Source organism: Camelus bactrianus, chromosome 23 (assembly GCF_048773025.1).
Source record: "Camelus bactrianus isolate YW-2024 breed Bactrian camel chromosome 23, ASM4877302v1, whole genome shotgun sequence".
NCBI classification, from domain to species: domain Eukaryota; kingdom Metazoa; phylum Chordata; class Mammalia; order Artiodactyla; family Camelidae; genus Camelus; species Camelus bactrianus.
The window spans coordinates 15,868,442-15,887,824 of NC_133561.1; the positions used below are offsets into that span (position 1 = coordinate 15,868,442).

Consider the following 19,383-nt stretch of genomic DNA (forward strand, 5'->3'; position numbering starts at 1 on the left):
GTCTAACTGATGTCCTTTACGTCAGAGAAGTAAGAAGCAACGGAGCAACATAATCAAAGCCCGCCGTCTGTTTTCGAGGCAGTCACGTTGTGGGATGTCCTAAGATGGGCTGGGTTAGGAAAGGAAACCGCTGTGTGTGTTTGGTGTGCCTGAGACTTGGGAAGTCAGCTTTACTGACAAGCTAGTATTTTGTCACAGGTAGTTGTGATGAAAAGTGTGTGCCAGGTATAATTAATTACCTCCCAAATGTAATAAAGTTGTTCTAATATGTGGAAACAGGCCGAGATAGAGAAGGTAAGTCTGAAATTTTGTGCTTATCATCTAGATTACTGCCACCTGAGTTTATGTACTTTCAGCCAAATATACTATTTTGCTATGTAGTGTAACAGACTGAAACATGCTTGGTGTAGTGAGACTACAGTTAACAAGCTGCTCAAAGAATGGGCTATTTCAGCTTTCTGAGCATTTGTTAGTGAAGTCTTTTGGTTTTAAGCCATACTTTTTGTGATGATTCTAAAACGCAGTAGCCACATTGTTTTGCACTGAATAAATACAGTCTGAGGACTGAGGGTCACTCAGAGCCTTAGGGTTAGCACTGGGGGCTGCAGCCATCCTACTGATCATCACCCACAGGACCGTAGGTGTTACAGGGATTGTGCACGAGCCGAGCAGGTACTGAGCTCGAGTTGCTCTTTAGAATAAATTCCTTGGTAAAAGCTGTTTTTGTTTTCAGCTGCTTCCTCTGAAGCTGGGTGAGGAAGAGTGAGTGGGGAGGTGGTCAGAATCAGCTGTGGCCTCCGAGGTTTGACTGTGGCTTCCTCTGTTGTGTGTTTGGCTTGCTATATCCGTTCTGGAGCAATCTTGGTTTCATCTGTTTTAGTTCCCATTGAACGTTAGAGCCTAGTCAAAGTGTGAGTCAGTTTAACAAATACTTCAACTGCTGTTCCCCAGCGGGGCACCTCGTGTGCAGGTATCGCGGGGACCAGCGAGACCCTGAGTCACAGGCTACCGCACCGTCACTCTCCAGCCAGCCCTCTTACTCCTGGCTCACTTCTAAGCGCCCTGTTTTATCACAGTCCCCACTTTGTTGTTCATCTAGGGGACCTGATCACGTCTTATACCTGCTGTTCTAACTACCGTGTACTCTTTGGGCAAGAGGCTGGCACTTGAACAAAGAAGGAGCTTGGATCCTTTGTCTATTTTCACAGCTCACTCCATTCAAATTGATCATCTCTGAAGGAGGATATAACGTGGAATCAAGTTCTAGATCCTGATCTTATCACTTGATCTGATCAGCAGCCCATTTCACAGATTGGATGTAAACTGGGTGAGGGTTGAACCTGATAACTCGATGAAAGGCAACAAGTTTGGCTGCCGCTGCATCTGCTCTGTCGGAGACCTGTAGTCTTCTGGTGTAGCTCTCTATAAAGATACTTTTTGGAAGAGAATAACAGGACTAATCTGAGTTACCTGTTAAGTTTCTATTTTACCAGCTACAGTAATCAGACTCCTGAGCATTCTTGTTTTATCCATAATCTGCTTCACTCCCTCCACCACCCAATTTTGAAGCAAATACCAGACATCATTACATATGTAGTATTTTTATATGTATCTCTGTAAAATAAGTGTTCTTACACACACACACACATACACACACAACCATAGTACCAGCGTCATACATAAATTGGTAATTACTTAGTATTAAATATCCAATTGGTGCTCAGATTTCCCCCACTGGCTCAAGTTTCACAGCTGGCTTGTTCACATTGGGATCCAAATAAGATCTGTACATTTCATTTGGTTAATGTCTCTTAATTACTAAATTCTTCTTCCCCTTGCAATTTGAAGAAACTCATTTGACATAGCAAACGAGTGATTTGTTGTGTAGAACCTCCAGTGTCCTGGCTTTTGCTGAATCCTCTATTATAAACTTTAAAATCACTCTTAAAAAATCATTTGTAATTTCACTATGTGCATTCTAACCCATCTGTCTGGTAAGACACTGTTAGATCCTTTTACAGATGAGGGATATGACAGGCTAAGTTAACCTGTCTAAAGTGACACACCAAGTGACAGGATTTATATTCGGGTCTGATGACTCCAAAATCCATGATTTTAACCACTACTTTATAAAACAATTTGAAGATACTCAGATTTATTGTGGAGATCTTCTATAAAACTTCATGTGCCTGTTTTATTGATTGCTTCAACTATATGGAGAAAAAACTCCTGCTGTAATTCCAAAAGTGTCATTTTCTTCTATGAACTAAACCGTTACTTAGAATCAGTAAAGTGGGCCCTTAAACCTGAGACAAGTTTTTAACAATTTTTGTTCCAGGGTGAACGGCCATCTACAGACCCAGGGAGGTTTATATGGTGTAGTGGCTGAAAACATAAGCTCCGGGTACCTGGCTTCGAATCCCAGCTCCTTCATACCAGTTAATTTATGTAAGCCTATTACCCTCATTTGTAAAATGAGAATTAGAGTCTCTGCCCCATGAAGCTATCATGAGGATTAGATAAGAATTCAATTCGGTGAGAATGAAATGAAATGAGGCTCATCCATAGAGACTGGCCTACAGTAAGCACTCAGTGTATTAGCCCAAAGGAAACCGTTCTGTGCTCTTGCTACTCAAAGACCACGTAGCTGTGTAGTGTTGTGGTTACTCCCTCTCAATACCCATTATGCTCCTGCTTTTAATTCTTGGTGTCATTGCTGAAGTAATATAGCAGTCCCGTGGCTCTCAAAACCCACCAAGAAGTAGCTCAGTGCCAGCTGACAACATACAGTTACCTGCTGTTAACAAACTTGACTTGTGATCTGGAAGGTGGCTTAGAAATCTAAAAGTTAGAAAAGACTTCAGTTGAGTCTCCCATGCACTTGGATTTAGAAGTTAAAAGCACAGGCTCTGGAATCAAAACAGGGGTTACCATCTGTTAATTGTATTTGTTTCCTTAAGATTGTGTTTATCACTGAAAAAAGTGAGCAATACTTGCTTACAGAGATAGAAGTTTAAATAATGTATATAAACTGCCTGGTACCCAATAAACACTCCAATTACATATTTACTAGGAGGAAGTATAGAAAGAAAAAGGAAATTAAAACCATATTAGTTGATTAATATCAGTTCTTTGTGGACACGGAAGTAAAATCTTACTGAATTTTTTCATGCAAACCCATTAATGGGGAAAAAGAACCTATTTAAACATAGTGTGAAAGAACTTTTTTGAAGTTTTTTTCATTTATAATAAAATCAAGACCTCTTTTCTGAATTAGGCCACAAACTGCTGTTTTTCCACATGGAGGATGAGGGAAAGTGATTCACTATTTGAAACTATTTGGCATACAACTACCAATTCAATGTGTAGCTGCATTTTTAAACTATATTCAAAATGAGGAAAAAGCCACCACACAGGAGGACTTAAAAGAACAATTAGCATGTTCATTTGAATTCTAGATATGGTCTATCACCATGGCTAATTATGTTCCAAATAAGATGTCTTTCCTGAGGCTATAAAAGAAAAAGTCTTAAAATTGTATATGGACTCCAGTTGCATCAATGTAATGCACTGACCAAAGACCAATCCTCACATCAGAAAAGGAAATTAAGACTTGATTAGAAATTTATTATTTGTTCTTCCGTTTCCAGCAATAGCTATAAATTACATGACGATTTAATATTTTGTTAACTACGTGATTATACTGTTTCATACACAGCAAGCTCATGTTAAGCACGCTAATTAATTAGGTTTGAGGGAGAGTTCACTGCCACGAAATCAATGACAGACACTAAAGATCCTTGGGAGTAGTGACAGGATGATGGGGTCATTGTTGAATGCTCTTTAAGGGTTTTTTCTGAAAAAAAAAAAATTCAAGTAGAAGTCATGAAATAATGTAAAGACCATCAACTTTTCTTTTGCTTAAGTGGAAGGGAGTTGAATTGTGTTTTAAAAATACAACTTTATACTCAGGTTTACTAGGGTTGGGAACTTTTCTATACCTGGTGCTGGTATCTGGCACGAAACTTTAAATATAGACAAATAATCTCAACTAAATCTCCTAAGTATAGCTGTACTTAAAGAATCCAAGTAGAAGGGACATTTCTCTTACCTGTTAATGGGCAAACCATAACTTTAAAAGCAGTGAGTGTGGAAGCACTACTCTCTCTGCTTTATTAGTGGATCTGCTGTCGTAAGCTGACTCTCTCCACTGTCTGCCAATACTAGTTTTTCACATCTGAACTTCCTCTCACTGTGCAGAACTCTTAGCAGGAAAAATCTTAAAGCCTACTTCTATAATTCACCTTGGTGGGGCAACTGGCTTTCTTTTCCTTTCTTTCATAAATACTAATGTACTATATAGGTTTGTATACACTGAATGCTTTTTCCAAGGGATCTTTTAAAGAACTATATGATTATTCATTGTGAAATAAATTTTAATTTCAAACTGGAAATATATTTTCTCTCCTTGTCAGCATATCCACTGGCTAAATGCATAATTTCAGATACAGTAATATTTTTGAACAATATGCAGCATGTGATCCCTTTAAAATTCAAGTCTTCCTTAAATTTTTCTAAATTAACCCATGATTACACAAAACAGCTCTTTAAAAAGATACCTCAACTGGCAAAGGAATGCTTCCTTAGACACTGCTTAAAAAACTCCAGGTAAATCTATGGATGTCAAATTTAGCAAATCAATTCTATTAGGTAAAACAATTTAAAAACTCAGATTAATGACTATTAGGAGATTTAACACAGGAACAATTACTTAATTATTCATTCTGTTTATTGGATTGAAAGGGAGTACAAACGATTAAGTGCTATGCACCGACATGGAAAAAGTGTATTTAAAAAAAACTCAGTAAAGCAAATCAAAGTTAATGTAGTTTCAATTGAACAAAAATTTAAAGACATTTAATATACTACACATTTATAAAATAAAAGTTAACATAGGGTGTTTTGTAAATAATTAGTAGAACAAGTGAAAATAAATATATCAGAGACCTGAAGTTTTTTATGCTTTAATGAAATAATAAAGCAAAGAAATTTAAACTACTAAACATAATCTGAGGCAGTTAAAAAAAAACCACAAAACCCCCCAAATTTAAGAACACAATCCTTTGAAACATTTAATCAGTCCATAGCAAATAGTTATTACATACCAAAAGCTCTAAGTGTTAACTAGTTCCACCACAATGCCATGTAAATCTTGACAATTTAGAAATCTTGAGATCAACACTTAAGTTCTTTTCTTGATCTCTACAGCTTGGTTTGTAAGTACATACATGCTTTTGTGGATCTATTCCCCTCGCCACACACACACATTTTCAAGGAGCCAATAACATTTTTTTCCATCTGTGCCTAAAAATGTTCCAATTCGGTTTTTAGCACATTGACCCTGATGATGAAATGTTTAAGTTAAAGATGGGGATACAATTTCAATCTTAGAAAAATATACCAGTATTAACCAAACCTCAAATTCAGAGAGGGTACTTCACATGTGCACAAGACTTCTGGTAAAATTGGCAAGAACCTAGAACAGCTGTTTCCAGGACTTTTTGTGAATTAAGTACTCTCTCTCTTTCATACAGACACCACACACACACATACACACACACACACACACACACACACACACACTTTTATACTATTCGTTTCATTAAATCCAGGCTATCTGGATTAAGTAGATAGGGGATGGGTTTTTATAGTTTTTGTTTTTGCAACTATAGGGCAGCTACTATAACAATAGCTTAATAATACTGAAAATTTTTAATTAAGTTCACCCTGTTTTTAGAAAGTGTCTTAGTGTAAATGCAAATTCACCTCTTCTTTTAAAGTTAGCAGTTATATTAAATCAGATATGGTTTTTGAAATGGAAGTAATATTTTGGAGAACAACCCCAAAAGAGTTGCTAAAATCCAAATGAGAAATAAAAACTATATCAAGATATTTATACATTTTAGAGATGGGACAAAAAGGATATTAAGAAAAAGGTCTTCTTTCCTCCCCATTCAAAAGTAGCCATTCTTCTGCTGTGAAAGAAACTGACATGGATATTTCCCTTTCAAGAGATGTACGATATATTTACCACTGTGAGCAGAGGTGATAGGGTCAGTTCTTGTGTGCAGGAACCAACATCCTAAAAAAGAAAATTTCAAGATGGGGAGGGGTGGGGAAAAAAGGGTTTTCTATTAATGTCATGGAATGCCACTCTTAGAGGGAGAACACGCCTAATAATAAAAATCACCATTATTACTACCAGCGTTGATCTCAGCTTAAAATACTGACGAAAACTGATTTTTTTCCTTTCAACTTGTTTTAGTTTATTTTTAAAGTCAGGTAATCCCTTTTTTGTTCTCCCACCCACTAAAATGGGCCAATTTGTAGGGACATTTGCAAATAAAATTTCCTTTGTTTAAACTACTTACCTGGTTTAAATGTAACACATTTATCTGGTCAGTAAGAATAACAGAAATATAACTAGCACAAACACTAATAAAATACAAAAACCAAAACTGAAGCTTTGTCATCCCTCCCAGCTAATCCCCCACTGTAATTCACCACCCACACACCAATCTTAGGAATCCCCCAAATCCAACACTGTTCTAGTAATAACCAATTATTTGGAGGAAAAAGACATTTCATACTTGCTCTAGCCCTTAATCAATGAATAATAACAAAAACATTTTTAAGCACATGGAAATGAGCCTACTAACCTGATTTTTGGAGCCAAATATCTCCAGTCTATTTTGATCTATGTGCAAAAAGTATTGGTACTTTTCAATTTACACATTTGTTAGTATCTTGTAGCTGGCTTGATAGTATTCTCACTCATACATTCTCGCCTTAAGCCTGTATTAGAGACTACAGCACTATCAGAAGTGTTCACAGAGCTGAGTTAGACCGTCTGCTATCAGGCTCTTTATACCATAAAACCCTAGGTTTCGTTTATTTCACCTTTCTGGCACTGTCACTGCACAGCAAAAGCATGAAATCGATGTTTACAGCAAATTGGCACAGCAAAGTACCAGTAAACACAGGAAGTTGCCAGTTAAGACAGACTTGGAAAACAAACTCACCTAGCTGCTATAGAAACCTTTGCATAGTTGTTACTCCATTTTAATGGAGTTATGTTCTTGTAAAATGCGCCTCACTTTTACTCCACTTTTTTAGTGTTTTTAACTGTACTTCAGAAGCACTCTGAAAACTCAGATCTAGGGGTGGCTGGGTGAAGAACAGTAGACTCTGAGTGCCAAACTGCCCCTGAATGGGCACAAATCTCAGTGAACGTTACAAATGTACCATGGCACACTGTAACCAAATTTGTAAACAGCTGTAGAGTTTCTATGCCCACCTTTTGTTAGTGATGTTACTGTAGAGACTGGGGTGTATTAACGGCTTCAGGGTATACATCAATCACTTAAAATATGAATGGATTTAACTGTACTGAGGTAAAGAGAAGTTGCCACTTAATTATATACAGTTACCAATGAAGATTTTATTCAAGCTTAAAGTAAAAAGTAATTTTAGTTAAGAAAAATGAAGTACCAGATAAACTGTAACATATAGTTATTTTAACTTAGAAGTATCAAAACAGGAATTCTTGATTCTCTAAGTGGTGGTCTCTGCAAAATGGAGCTTAAAGAAATCTTTTACATTACCAATTTGATAAAATAATCTGCTGACCACGATCTGTCATTTTCTCTTACTATGAGCTTTTGGGAGAATCCGTGCTAGTTTAAGGCCAATTGTGTTTTTCTTTCTTCTCCCCTTCCCTGACTTTTCCCATTTCTCCCTGCTACCATTCCCCTGCCCCCCACCCCCCGACAGAAGAACTCCTGACATCCAAGCCTTTCCCTTCTTTGTGGATCCTGAAGGAGTCTGCTTATGGAAATAATATATTATAGACTTGACTGGGCCTAGAGGGAAACAGTACAAGACTTTGTCTTCACTAGAATCTTGTTTTGGGGGTACTCCTATTCCTCGTCCCAACAGAACAGCTGTGGTCACTATCACTTATCCTCTGCTGAAAGCGGGAGGGAATTTCAAAGGAGACTAAGTGTGTTGTATTCAGCTGTTACGGGATTTAAAAGCACAATGTGAACATCAGGCTTTTGGCTTATTTTAAACGTGAAATTCTCAAAATTAAAAGTGCTTTTCCGAAGGAAACCTTTCCTTAAACTAAAAGGGGAGGGGAGGAGACGACTATCCACAGCACCAGTTTAGAATGAGGTTCAGTATGGCAATATCTGAAAAACTGAGATATTCTTTAAATTTATGTATCCCCTATGTCAAAATATTAAGGGCAATTAAGAGAAATGACTATGAGGTTTAAACCCAGTTTAAGTATGTTTATAACCTGCTGAATTCTTCTAACAAGCTCAATTATACCATAAACTTCCAAAGTGCTTATATCTGCTGACTTCTCTCTTGCTACATCACACCAAAATGATTTCCCAAGCTGAGAACAGCCTGAAACAAGCTTTGTTGAAAACCTAAACTGACTACTGATCTCACGTTGGTATAAATTTAAAATTCTCTTTTTGAATCTTGAGTTTCTTCAAGATCAGGTACTGATGTTGATTCAGGAGTAAAACAAAAGGGGGAAAATCTTCAAAGCACTACTCTGAATCTCCTGTGTAATGTCCTTCCAAGCACTGTTTCTGACCATGTCTCAGGTGGTATTCCAGAAGAGCATCAGTTATACTGCGTATCTAAGTCACAGAGGAAACTCTTTTAAGCTGGTTTAGATTCCAAATGTATACAAATGAAGTCACTTTAATCCTATAAATACTTCTTAATTTATTTTTAAAAAATTGTGCTGTTAACCCTTTTACGGGGCAACAAGCTATGTGAAAAGTACAAAACTTTTTGTCAAATGTAATATTGAGAGTGCTTTTGACATAGTTCACTGGTTTATCATCTGGATCAGTATATACTGCGCAACGGGCAAGGCTAGAATCCATGAACCAAGCTGCAAAGATCTCAAGCTAAATAAGGCGGAAAGATTTGGAGAAACAGAAGAAGGAAATTCTTTCCTATCCAATGTGTACTCTTCAGACTAATGCACTCTTTCTATCAAGCCTTCTAAACTGTTAAATAAAGTTTTCCAAACAAGCATTTAAACTTCATTACACAGAAGAGCAACAAGAATGGTATCCTGCCAGACAAAAGGCAGGAGGGAAAAAAATATATATACTGAGTTCAATGGGTAAGCCTGAATGTAGCACAGTTCTTCACAACCGATGGGGGGATAATTCAACATGGTGTCCGACAACGTTCTAACGACGTGCTTCATCTCAACTGGTTACTATGAAGCAAGGTGTAAATGTTTGGCCCCAATCGGGCTTCAGAAATGGTTCTTTTTTTCATGACGAGCATGTCTGTCCAGCTATCAATCATGTTTGTTTGCACCAAATCCCAAGCCATTAAAATACGACTAATTTTAAGTTAAACAGAAGTCGTCTGCTCCAAATTCGCCATCAACTATCCATGCTACTGCATTCCTCTGAATGAAGACAAGATGAAATGTGTATTGGGGGAAAAGAAGAAGAGGGGAGGGGGAGAAAAAAGTTACCAGTTAGAAAGTTTTAAAATCAGCATCATGACATTACAAAATACAGTAATATTAAAAAACAATCACAACAAGGAAAATTCTTGATACTTTAGTCATAATCATTCAAACTGCATCTGCATCACATTAGGCTATATATTAGAGTCTAAAATTATGATTATTTTGAATACTGGAGAGCCCAAGTGAATAATCATATCAGAATCTCATACTTTAAAAATGAATCTTGAAGTAGTTATGCAGAATAGAAAAATCTTTATAGTTGTTTACAAAAGAAGAGAGGAAAGAAGATCTGGCAATCCAAGGTATAACCGTGCATAACTATGTATTTAACTCTCCTTTCAGTGCCTCAGTTTGAAATTCTGCATTATCACTGTACTTTTTTTTGTGAGGGGAGGGGTAATTGTCAATAGCTCTGCTGATACATAATTCACATATTATACAATGCACTCACTCATTTAAAGCGGACAATTCAATAGTTATTAGTTTATTCACAGGATTGCACAAACATCAAGATAATTTTAGGACATCTTCATCACCCATCAGCAGTCATACACAAACCTCCACCTCTAGGCAACCACTGATCTACTTTCTTTCTCTATGGATTTGCCTATTTGGGACCATTTCATATAAATGGAGTCACAGTAAGTGCCCTTTTGTGTCTGGCTTCTTTCACTTAGCATGTTGTTTTCAAGGTTCATCCATGTTGTAGCATGTATTGGCACTTGATCCTATTTCATTTTATACATTTCTCAAAAAAAAATGCAATAGAGATCTCTACTGTTAAAATAAAAGGTCAGCAAGTCTCTTTTTTGAAATGGAGTTAAGTGAGATGATTTTTACTTAAATTACTTAAGAGTATCTTAGGGTATTACGTTTTTGAATGTCATTTCCTTAGCCTCATCCGTATTTTCCCAAAATATCTATTCCAAACAAGGATCCTTTAGAAAAAAAATGTTTTCAAGTGGAGGTAAAAGAACTCAGAAGATGCCTGCATAAAAGGCACATAACCACATACTATCTAGTTACATAGAGGTTGTTTTCCTATTTTAGGTATAAATGGACATCTTTTTAGGGCAATACCTATGTTGCAAAGCACAATGGAAAATTGCAGAATTAGACCCAGTTCTTACAATTGGGCCATGTTTGGCTCACCCACCATAACAGATATCCACATTAATTAAACTACCAAACAGCAGTGCAACTCTTACCCTACTGTAGTAGAGGCATAAACATATCCTCAAAGGTATGTCTAAAATAAATCCACTTACAAGGTAAATCATTACTATATACCTAATACTTTCCTACTTCTTCAAACCAAATATGTTTATTTGAAGAAATAACTTCCAAAATGACTAATAAAATTAGAAAAGCACGTATAATCACAGTTACAGATCTCTAAAGCATCTAAGAGAATGGGCCTGGAAACCCAAAAAAGGACAACAACAAACTACAGGAAATCAAAAGATTTTTGGTTTTAGCTGATTTCACAGAGGAATGTTAGAATGTCATGCAGTGATCTACAAATACAAAAAGGCCCTTGAACGTTCTGAACAACAGCAGTTCTCAGACTTTCTGACCCATGTACACGGCATGCTTTTTACTCTCATCTTTGGCTGCATGTCCTCATCTGCCAGTAAGACCTGGTGGTCAAGTCTTTTACAGTTTGTCCCACAAAGACAAAAGTATAGAGAATATGCTTTTATAAACCATACATGCTACCGTGACAACCCTCCTCCTCTGAGAATAACTAAACTGACAGCAGCTGGTCAACTTTCTTACTAAAAACATTTAGGTGGAACACACTGTTAACAAAGATCTGTTCATCTGTTTCCAGGTAAATTCCTTCTTCTTAAGCAAATATTTATATTTTTGCTTTGAAAAAAGAATAAGTCATTTACATAAAATTTCTCTTTATCTCTTCTTTCTAATACCAATATCTTATTCAATTAAGCTATGTCCTTAACTGTTAGCTTTCTGGCTATGGGCTTTCTTCATCTCCAAGTATCTGAAGATAGATCTGAAGAGCCGGTAGCACCCAGCAAGTCGGTCTTGCCATGCTTCAGTTTTGCACTCACAGAAGTGAGAGTAACAGCACTTCTCCACTTCTCTTACGTGGGTACATGACACATTTTAGCTCCCTTCTCTTTCCCTACCCATCATGCAGAGTTCATGCTAGTGTGCTACACGATACTATCAGATAATTATTTTTAAGGGTAAAACCATCAAGATCATTCTAAAGTTGTTCACATTCTGTACACTAGCTAGCTTTCATGGGTATGAAAGTATAAAGTACTTCTTGCCTGATGAAGCAAGATTTTCAGTAAGATTTTGAAAGTGGCAATACTAACTGGGTGTAAATGAGGCGGCACATTCCAGCTTATTTGCCCCACTGTCACCAATAAAACAAAGTACCGCTGTGTCTTAAACTAATTAAGCTCCTGTGGAGTGAGAAAGTGTACAGTCTCTAAATGAGGGAGAAAATAAATTACATTCTACACCTTGAAGTGTCACGACTTTATAATAAGCAGGGCAACATTTCATCTGGAGAAAACACAAGGATACCGTACGATGGTGTTACCTTCAATATTCTGGTGGTCTATAAAAGGTGCTGGTCCCCATATTCTAACAGTGCCATCATCTGAGGCGCTGGCCATCATGGATGGAATCTGTGGGTTCCAGCTCACACAGTTTACTGTACGTGTGTGCCCTGTCAGCTCCGCAATTGGCAGTTCACTACGTTTGTGCCAGATGTAAACCTTGTGATCTAAATAAACAGTAATTCAGAGAAAAGTCAGGGAATTGTTAATATATTAATGAAACCAACTGACTTTAGATTTATTGCTCATTACACACAGAACATATAACTTATTAGAACTTAAAAGGACAACAAAAATAACATGAATAGTTTAACAAATTACCTTATGAAAAAAGCCATTTTAATAAAATACACATTTTTTCCCATTAAAGGTGGCTGACTAGCTCACAAGTCACCAGAAAAATCTATCTGCAATATTCTGTAACACGTAATATATAATCACAGTCAAAATCTTTGAGCGTAAACAGATCTAGGATAGAGACGATAAATTTCATGGAAATGTGAGGTGACAGAAAAGCAACATACCCAAATTCAAATATAGCAGTAATTAAGGCGGTAGCTAAATACAGAGTGCTTACCATGTGATAGATACTAAATAAATGTATTATTTAATTTTCACCACCATCATGCGGTGGATACCATGCTTCTCTCTTTTATGGATGGTGACTGACGAACTGCAAGTTTTAGCAATCTGCTCACGGTGAACAGCTGGTAGATGGTAAAACCGGGACTAAAATCCAGGAGGCCCTGCTCAAGACTTAACTTATGAGGCTAGATGGCTGTCCCATATCTGCATCATAATATGACTTTGCAGTAGTCTGTTTATAATCTCACAAATGACCATAAAACCCAAAAACCCTGACAACTTTGTTTCTTTGTGATCAACTAATCTTCAAAAACAAAACAAATGACTAGCACCGAGTAGTGGTTCCAAGCGCAGGCTCTGCAGTCAGACGCCCAATCACTGCCTCCAGCGTGGACCAGCCACATAACTTTGGACACACTACCCACTATTTGCAACTCTTCTTCTGTAAATGGGGATTCACACTTACCTAATGTTATGCGGATAAAGTAAGTTTGTATATGAAAGTGTTTTGAAGAGAGTCTAGCACATAGTAAACACTATGTATTACTGTAAGGAGTTAACTAAATATAAGTGATGGTTCTTAAACAGAAGGCAGAATCCCAGGGTAAATGAGAAAAATGTTCTATCTCAAGGTCTGAAGTCAACTATGTGATTAATGTGGGATGTGCTGCCAAAGCACGTCTGCAGAAACTTTAGCATACTGAAAAGGTAAACTTGTGGCAAAAACATGCCCTGGTTTCAAAACTTACATAGGTAAAAAGCTAGAACTGTTTCTGAACATTTTTTTGTGTATGTGAAACAACCTGCACTCACTGAAGTACTGAACTTATCGTTCCTAGAAGGTATTTATTTCTCAATTATTTTTGAAAATAATTTTCCTTGCATAAAATTAAATTAAAGAAAAAGTGCAGATTAGCTATGTTTCCCTTTGGACAGAACAAGTCCACAAAGAAAGGTTACAGGCTTGAAAAATGTGAATGCAACTGAAATCTGCCTACATGTGGATGAAAAATGCTTTTGTGAACAAATATCCAAGGAGGATATTTGTTAAAAAGTAACCAAAACTTAAGGTCTGAAGTAGACAAGGTCAGAATGACAGACTTTATGATCAAGCTCTGCTTACTCTATCAGTCTAGGGAATCCAGTGCTTATGCAGAGGTTAAAAAAAAAAAAAGTTTTTCATTGCCAACACAATGAAAAGACTTGAGTAATGGCCTAACTTCTTGGGGGGAAAGATTTCTTAATTGCTCCATTTTATACTGGCATTCATATCTTTGGGGATTTGGAAGGTCCTTGGAATATATTTCTTAGAATTAAATGACAAACGGATTACTGTGGTCATCTTGGGAGATAATATATTCACTGTATCCACTTGGTGTCCAAAACATTTTAGAACTATTCTAAACCACCTGAGTCATGAGAACACTAATCTCTTTCCTTCATAGTTATGTTTCATTTTTAGCCATAAACAGAATATAATGTGGTTTAATTACATTATTCATCAGGCTTAGTTCTAAAGTTAGTTTGGGCTTAAAAAAAAGCTTGGCATCACTAGGGATAATGGCAGCCGTACATATTTTTAAAGCACTTCTAGGCTAAGTATTATTTTTAGAAAGAGCTACAGGGGATTGTGAGGCATAATTAAGAGGGAAAAAACCCCCCAGGAGCAGGATTAAATAGAGCATGGGGAAAAAGATCTTAGAGTAGGAGGAGCTAAAAAGCAAGTAGAAGGCTTAATATATTTAGATCGTATCAAATTAGAAACCAGTGGAGAATCTGGAAAAAAATAACATGATTAAACTAACAGATAAAAAAGATTTTTTGACTGGAAAAAAGTGAACTCACAATTCTTACCAAGCAAACCACTATTCTCTTGTCTCACTTATTTGTGCTTCCATATTTTAAACAATTTCTATTTTAAATTAGACTAACTACTTTAGCACACGCCTTCCTGAAATACTGATATTATCAGACCGGAGAGTAAGTTTAATTCAAAAGGTAGTAGACACAATATTGCCCAACATCAGTTAAAACATAATTAATCTTGATTTTTTTTAAGATACCACTAACCTTTGAAAACCATCAGTCTCATGAAAAAAAAAAAAAAGTGAACATATGAAAGAGTAATGATTTAACTGAATCTTGATATGACACATGCACCAGACAAACCTCCACAGAGCCACAACAGGCACGACTGACCTGTGGTAACAAGGAGGGCTCAAGTCATTCCAAAAGGGGAAATTAACAGTGCACTGGATAAATAACTCATACAATTTTAAATTTAACACCCTGAATTTATCTGGAGACACGACTACCTTTACAAATTGAGAGAATAATAGAACTTTCAGCCCATCAATATATGTGAACCGATAGTGACACAAATTACCTTCACTGCCACTAGCGATGAAGTCTTCGTTATGGCCTCCAAAACATGAATGAATCGTATAAAACCCTTGCGTAACACCTTGATACTTTCTTACTAAAACTCTGTCTTGCAAGTCCCATAAATGAACTCCCTGCAGGCAAAAGAGAATATAGGTATTTACTCTAACTCAACTCAAAAGAATTTTAAAAGATAATCTGTGAATATCCCTTTGCCTGATGGAACATTTTAATTTTCTATTTATGCAAAATGCCAATGTTCTGAAAAATTTCTCTTTGACTTTATACACTTAAGGATCAAACACATGCTGTAAAATTTTTAAATCACAATTAAAATTTCAACTAAGCTAAATTTTTCTGAGAATTATATTAATAAACCTACCTGAGTTGCTACATTTAACAAAGCTAATCGGCCATTCTTTGAAATAGTAAAAGACATAATGGGATGATCTTCTTGTACTCTGTAACCAAAAAGTAATTTGTCAAAAGCAACATACTAAGAATCAAGACATTCAAATTATCAAAATATAAAATATTCTAAGCTTAAATACCACAAATTTTGTCTGTAATTACTATTATACACTACACTTCAGTCAAGAAAAAGAATTTGAATAATTACTAAGCACCACTTGATCATCCACCCAAATTACCAATCAAATCAAAACCAAAAACATAATAAAAACTCTTCTTTGGAAGAAGCAAGTTCCACTATACATTTATCTTAATATAGATCAGATAATTGTTGTTTAATGGATATAAAAAATAGTTACATGTTCCTATCTGTAAGGTCCTCGAAGTTATATCCCCGAATTCGCTGGTGTGTATCTGATGCCAGAACAGTCTTCCCGTCGCTCAAGCACCAAAGGCATTGCACTCTCACCCCTTCCCAGGAGTCAAGGAGATTACCATCTAAATCCTGAGGAGAGAACTACTATTAACTCCATTACTGAACAGCGCTCACAAAGCAAAGAACCAAAAGAATCTCTTAGCATATCTTTTTGTAAGTTTGTCTCTTCCTGAGACTGATTTCCACCTAACTGGTCCATAAGTGTCTTTAAATCATGAAAATTTGAATATAGGTCAAATTTCATTACAACAATACCTAAGGGGGAAAGGGGGAGTCTTAGTAAATCTATCTTCCCTTCAATAACCTATGATGCATAGATAAATACAATAAATACGAAGACAGAAAGAATCCTTAAGTTCAAAGGTCTCACTACTTTTGGAAAAGAAACATTTCCTTAAAATTCGCTACACTGGGATTTGCCCTATAACAGTCACAAAGTATGATATGGAAAAAGATTACTAAAACATTAATTATGGCTTTATAGAACTTAGGAATTTGTTATGACATTTTTCAAAAAGTCACCAAATTTGTAACATGCTCTACAGAGCACAGCTCTTAAGATCATTATCTTATTGAATATTCAAAGTTCTGAGAGGCATTCCCATTCTCATTTTACACATTAGGGTACTACCAAGTCCCGTATCCTGAAGGTTTAAACACTATATTGGATGGCAAAGTCAGCAGAAACATGCATGGTCATCTTGAACCCTGGGAATTAAGAACCTACAGCTTACATGCAAAAATGTACAGCATGGTGTCTATAGTTAATAATACTGCATTGCAATGTGAAAGTTGCTAAGACAATAATCTTAAAAATCTTCATCACAAGAAAAAAAATTTTTAACTATGTATGGGGATGTATGTTAACTAGACTTACTGTGATCATTTTGCAATATGTACAAATACTGAATCACTAAGTTGTACACCTGAAACTAATATAATATTGTATGTCAATTGTATCAATCAATGCAGTACAGTATTAGCCCATGGCGAGACAGTCCAGAAATATGTTAAAATGCTTAAATTAGTGTATTATAATGGTATTGACCACTTGAAATAGCTTTTTTAAAAAATGGGAAAATCATGGACATGTCAACAAATAGTGTTGGGACAACTGGAAAAAAAAAAAAGTAAATGGCTTATAACCAAGCTAAGATATTGACACTAGATTCATATCGACACTAGATTCCATTTGTCTCAAGGCCATCTTAATGCAAGACACTGATAATCTGTAATGGCTACATAAAAGTCTTTATGATAAATGACCTTTAGCTACACTGAATGATTTGATGGGTTTTTTTATTAATCTTATTTAACTTTAATTAAAAAAATAAATCCAGAAGTGCCTACTGGAACCATGCTAGGTAGTGATATGAAATGTGGAATCAAGATAGAGAAATAACACTGAATTTGTATCATAGTCTACCTTGTCGTAAGACTTTTTATCTATTACTTATTTTTTTTAATCCCCAAACCAAGATTAATAGAGCAGGTAACAATCAGAAGACACTGCAAATAAGGACTGAAAAGTTCTCTGGTAGCACTCATCATCACTTTCATTCCTCAGATATTTTAAGTCTCTTCATGAAATTCAGCAATTTTTTTTTTTTTTTTTTTGGATACAAAGAAATCCAAAGGGCTAAAGACCTTGAAAGAAATTAAACAATAAATCTTTTTGTCCCTATACATTACAAACTTGTTTACAAGGACAAAATGTTTAGTAAGACAATTTTTTAATGTTATACTAAACTCAAAGTCTATACTTTGTATAAACACTTGACATTTTTTTTTTAAAAGAAAAAACCTACTGGAAGTTCTACTGGACAGTGCTTATCTAGAAAGATGGCAAAGTAGATCTTCAAATAGTATATTTTTATAAAAGGTATCAAGTGAATTCTTTATTTTTACAAAATTAAATTTGCTTTTAAACAAGCAAACATTTGAAAAGAGCACTAAATACTCACACACTGATAGAACTGTCCACGTTGACCTCCAGTCACAAAGCGTTTCCCATCTGGATTCCAAGCCACACTTGTTAAACTGTCTTCATGAGACTGGCTCATCTTTGTCCTTAGCTCTCCCGTCTACAAGGAAATAAAACTGTAGATGAGATCTTCAAGATACTCTTCTAAAGGGAATGTATAAAGAAAAAAAAAAAGAAGAAGAATAGTAACTGGGCTATCTGGTTAGTTTAGTATTCCTAATTAGAGAAAAAAACTGCTTAAATTAGCCTTACAGAGACTAAAGCACTCAGAAGAGAAATTAAGGACTTGAAAGAAGAGCCCAAGAGTCAAATAATGTCTGGCATAGGTGACCCAAAGAATAGACAGGAGATAACCTCCAAAAAACTCTCATTTTAAATCAATTACATTCATAAATTAAACTATGTGATTTTTCCTAAGATGATGAAAAGTCCAACACTACATAAACCTGTTCTTTCTGAGTTTCCACTTGCCCTCAGTTCACAGTTCTTTGTAAATTTTATTCTAAAGTTGCAGTTCATGCAATTAGCAATTCCTTAAGAACATGATTAATGGGTAGAAAAATTGCCCTTAAACTAGGCCAAGAGTGTAGGGAGTCTAAATTATATTAAATTTCATATTCAAGATGCTCAAAATGTAGTAGTAAAGATGGGAAGAGAGAAATGAAAATTATTTTTCTGATATGTAACTTTATTTAAATTAATAGTAACAGAAAAGAAGAACTTTGGTACTGCTTAGCATAGTCATTTTAAAGCATTCCCAACTACACAAGACTATTTAGTTGGTTACAACCCTCAGATATCCTCCTGTTATTTTTTCTAAGTTATCTAACTTAGAAGGTAGACACATACCATTTAATCTAGTCTTGATTCCATTTTGTTCATGGATTAGAAACAGGATCTGAGAGATAATAGCTGCCCCTGGCATAATAAAAAGTACATGGGCATAATTTTCCTGTGAGAAAATGGGTAATCAAAAGTAAAAAAAAAAAAAAAAAAAAAAAAAAAAAAGTGTATGATCAGGAAATGGGGCCAAGTAATAAAAGCAAAGAGGGCACAAAAATAGAAAACCAGATGTCTTCCTTACACTGGGAAAAAAATTCTTTCTGGCAATCTTAAATCCTTCCCCCATATTAACTGCTCTCAAGTCACTATCTTTTTGCATTACTCGATATAAATAGTTAAAAAATAAAAGTTTAGAAGCACAAATACACACGCAGTAGCTAAATTTTCAGCATCTTCTATTCACAAATATGTTAATACACTAAATTCTGAAGGCAGAAATGGTCTTTTTCTGTTATACTCAGGACAGTGAGTATTTGAGGCCATTACAAGTATCCCCCCACTTTTTGAAAGTTTGCTTTATGCTACATTAGCACCTGTTCTTGCTAACCAAAAGCAATCAGAAAAGTTT

The 19,383-nt window shown here is 35.7% G+C and overlaps 1 protein-coding gene across 2 annotated transcripts in view; it reads right to left on the reverse strand.

The window, feature by feature from the left end:
- Positions 1-4,771: 4,771 nt before the first annotated feature.
- Positions 4,772-19,383, reverse strand: part of WDR26 (WD repeat domain 26) — a 38,674-nt gene continuing 24,062 nt past the window's right edge. For both annotated transcript variants that reach the window (XM_010973968.3, XM_010973967.3), the window contains exons 9-14: positions 17,953-18,072; positions 15,912-16,057; positions 15,524-15,602; positions 15,146-15,275; positions 12,156-12,341; positions 4,772-9,511 (exon numbers count right to left, since the gene is read on the reverse strand). In XM_010973968.3, coding sequence (XP_010972270.2) covers positions 9,486-9,511; positions 12,156-12,341; positions 15,146-15,275; positions 15,524-15,602; positions 15,912-16,057; positions 17,953-18,072 — 687 coding nt within the window. In that variant the 3' untranslated portion in view covers positions 4,772-9,485. The remainder of the gene's footprint in view (positions 9,512-12,155; positions 12,342-15,145; positions 15,276-15,523; positions 15,603-15,911; positions 16,058-17,952; positions 18,073-19,383) is intronic.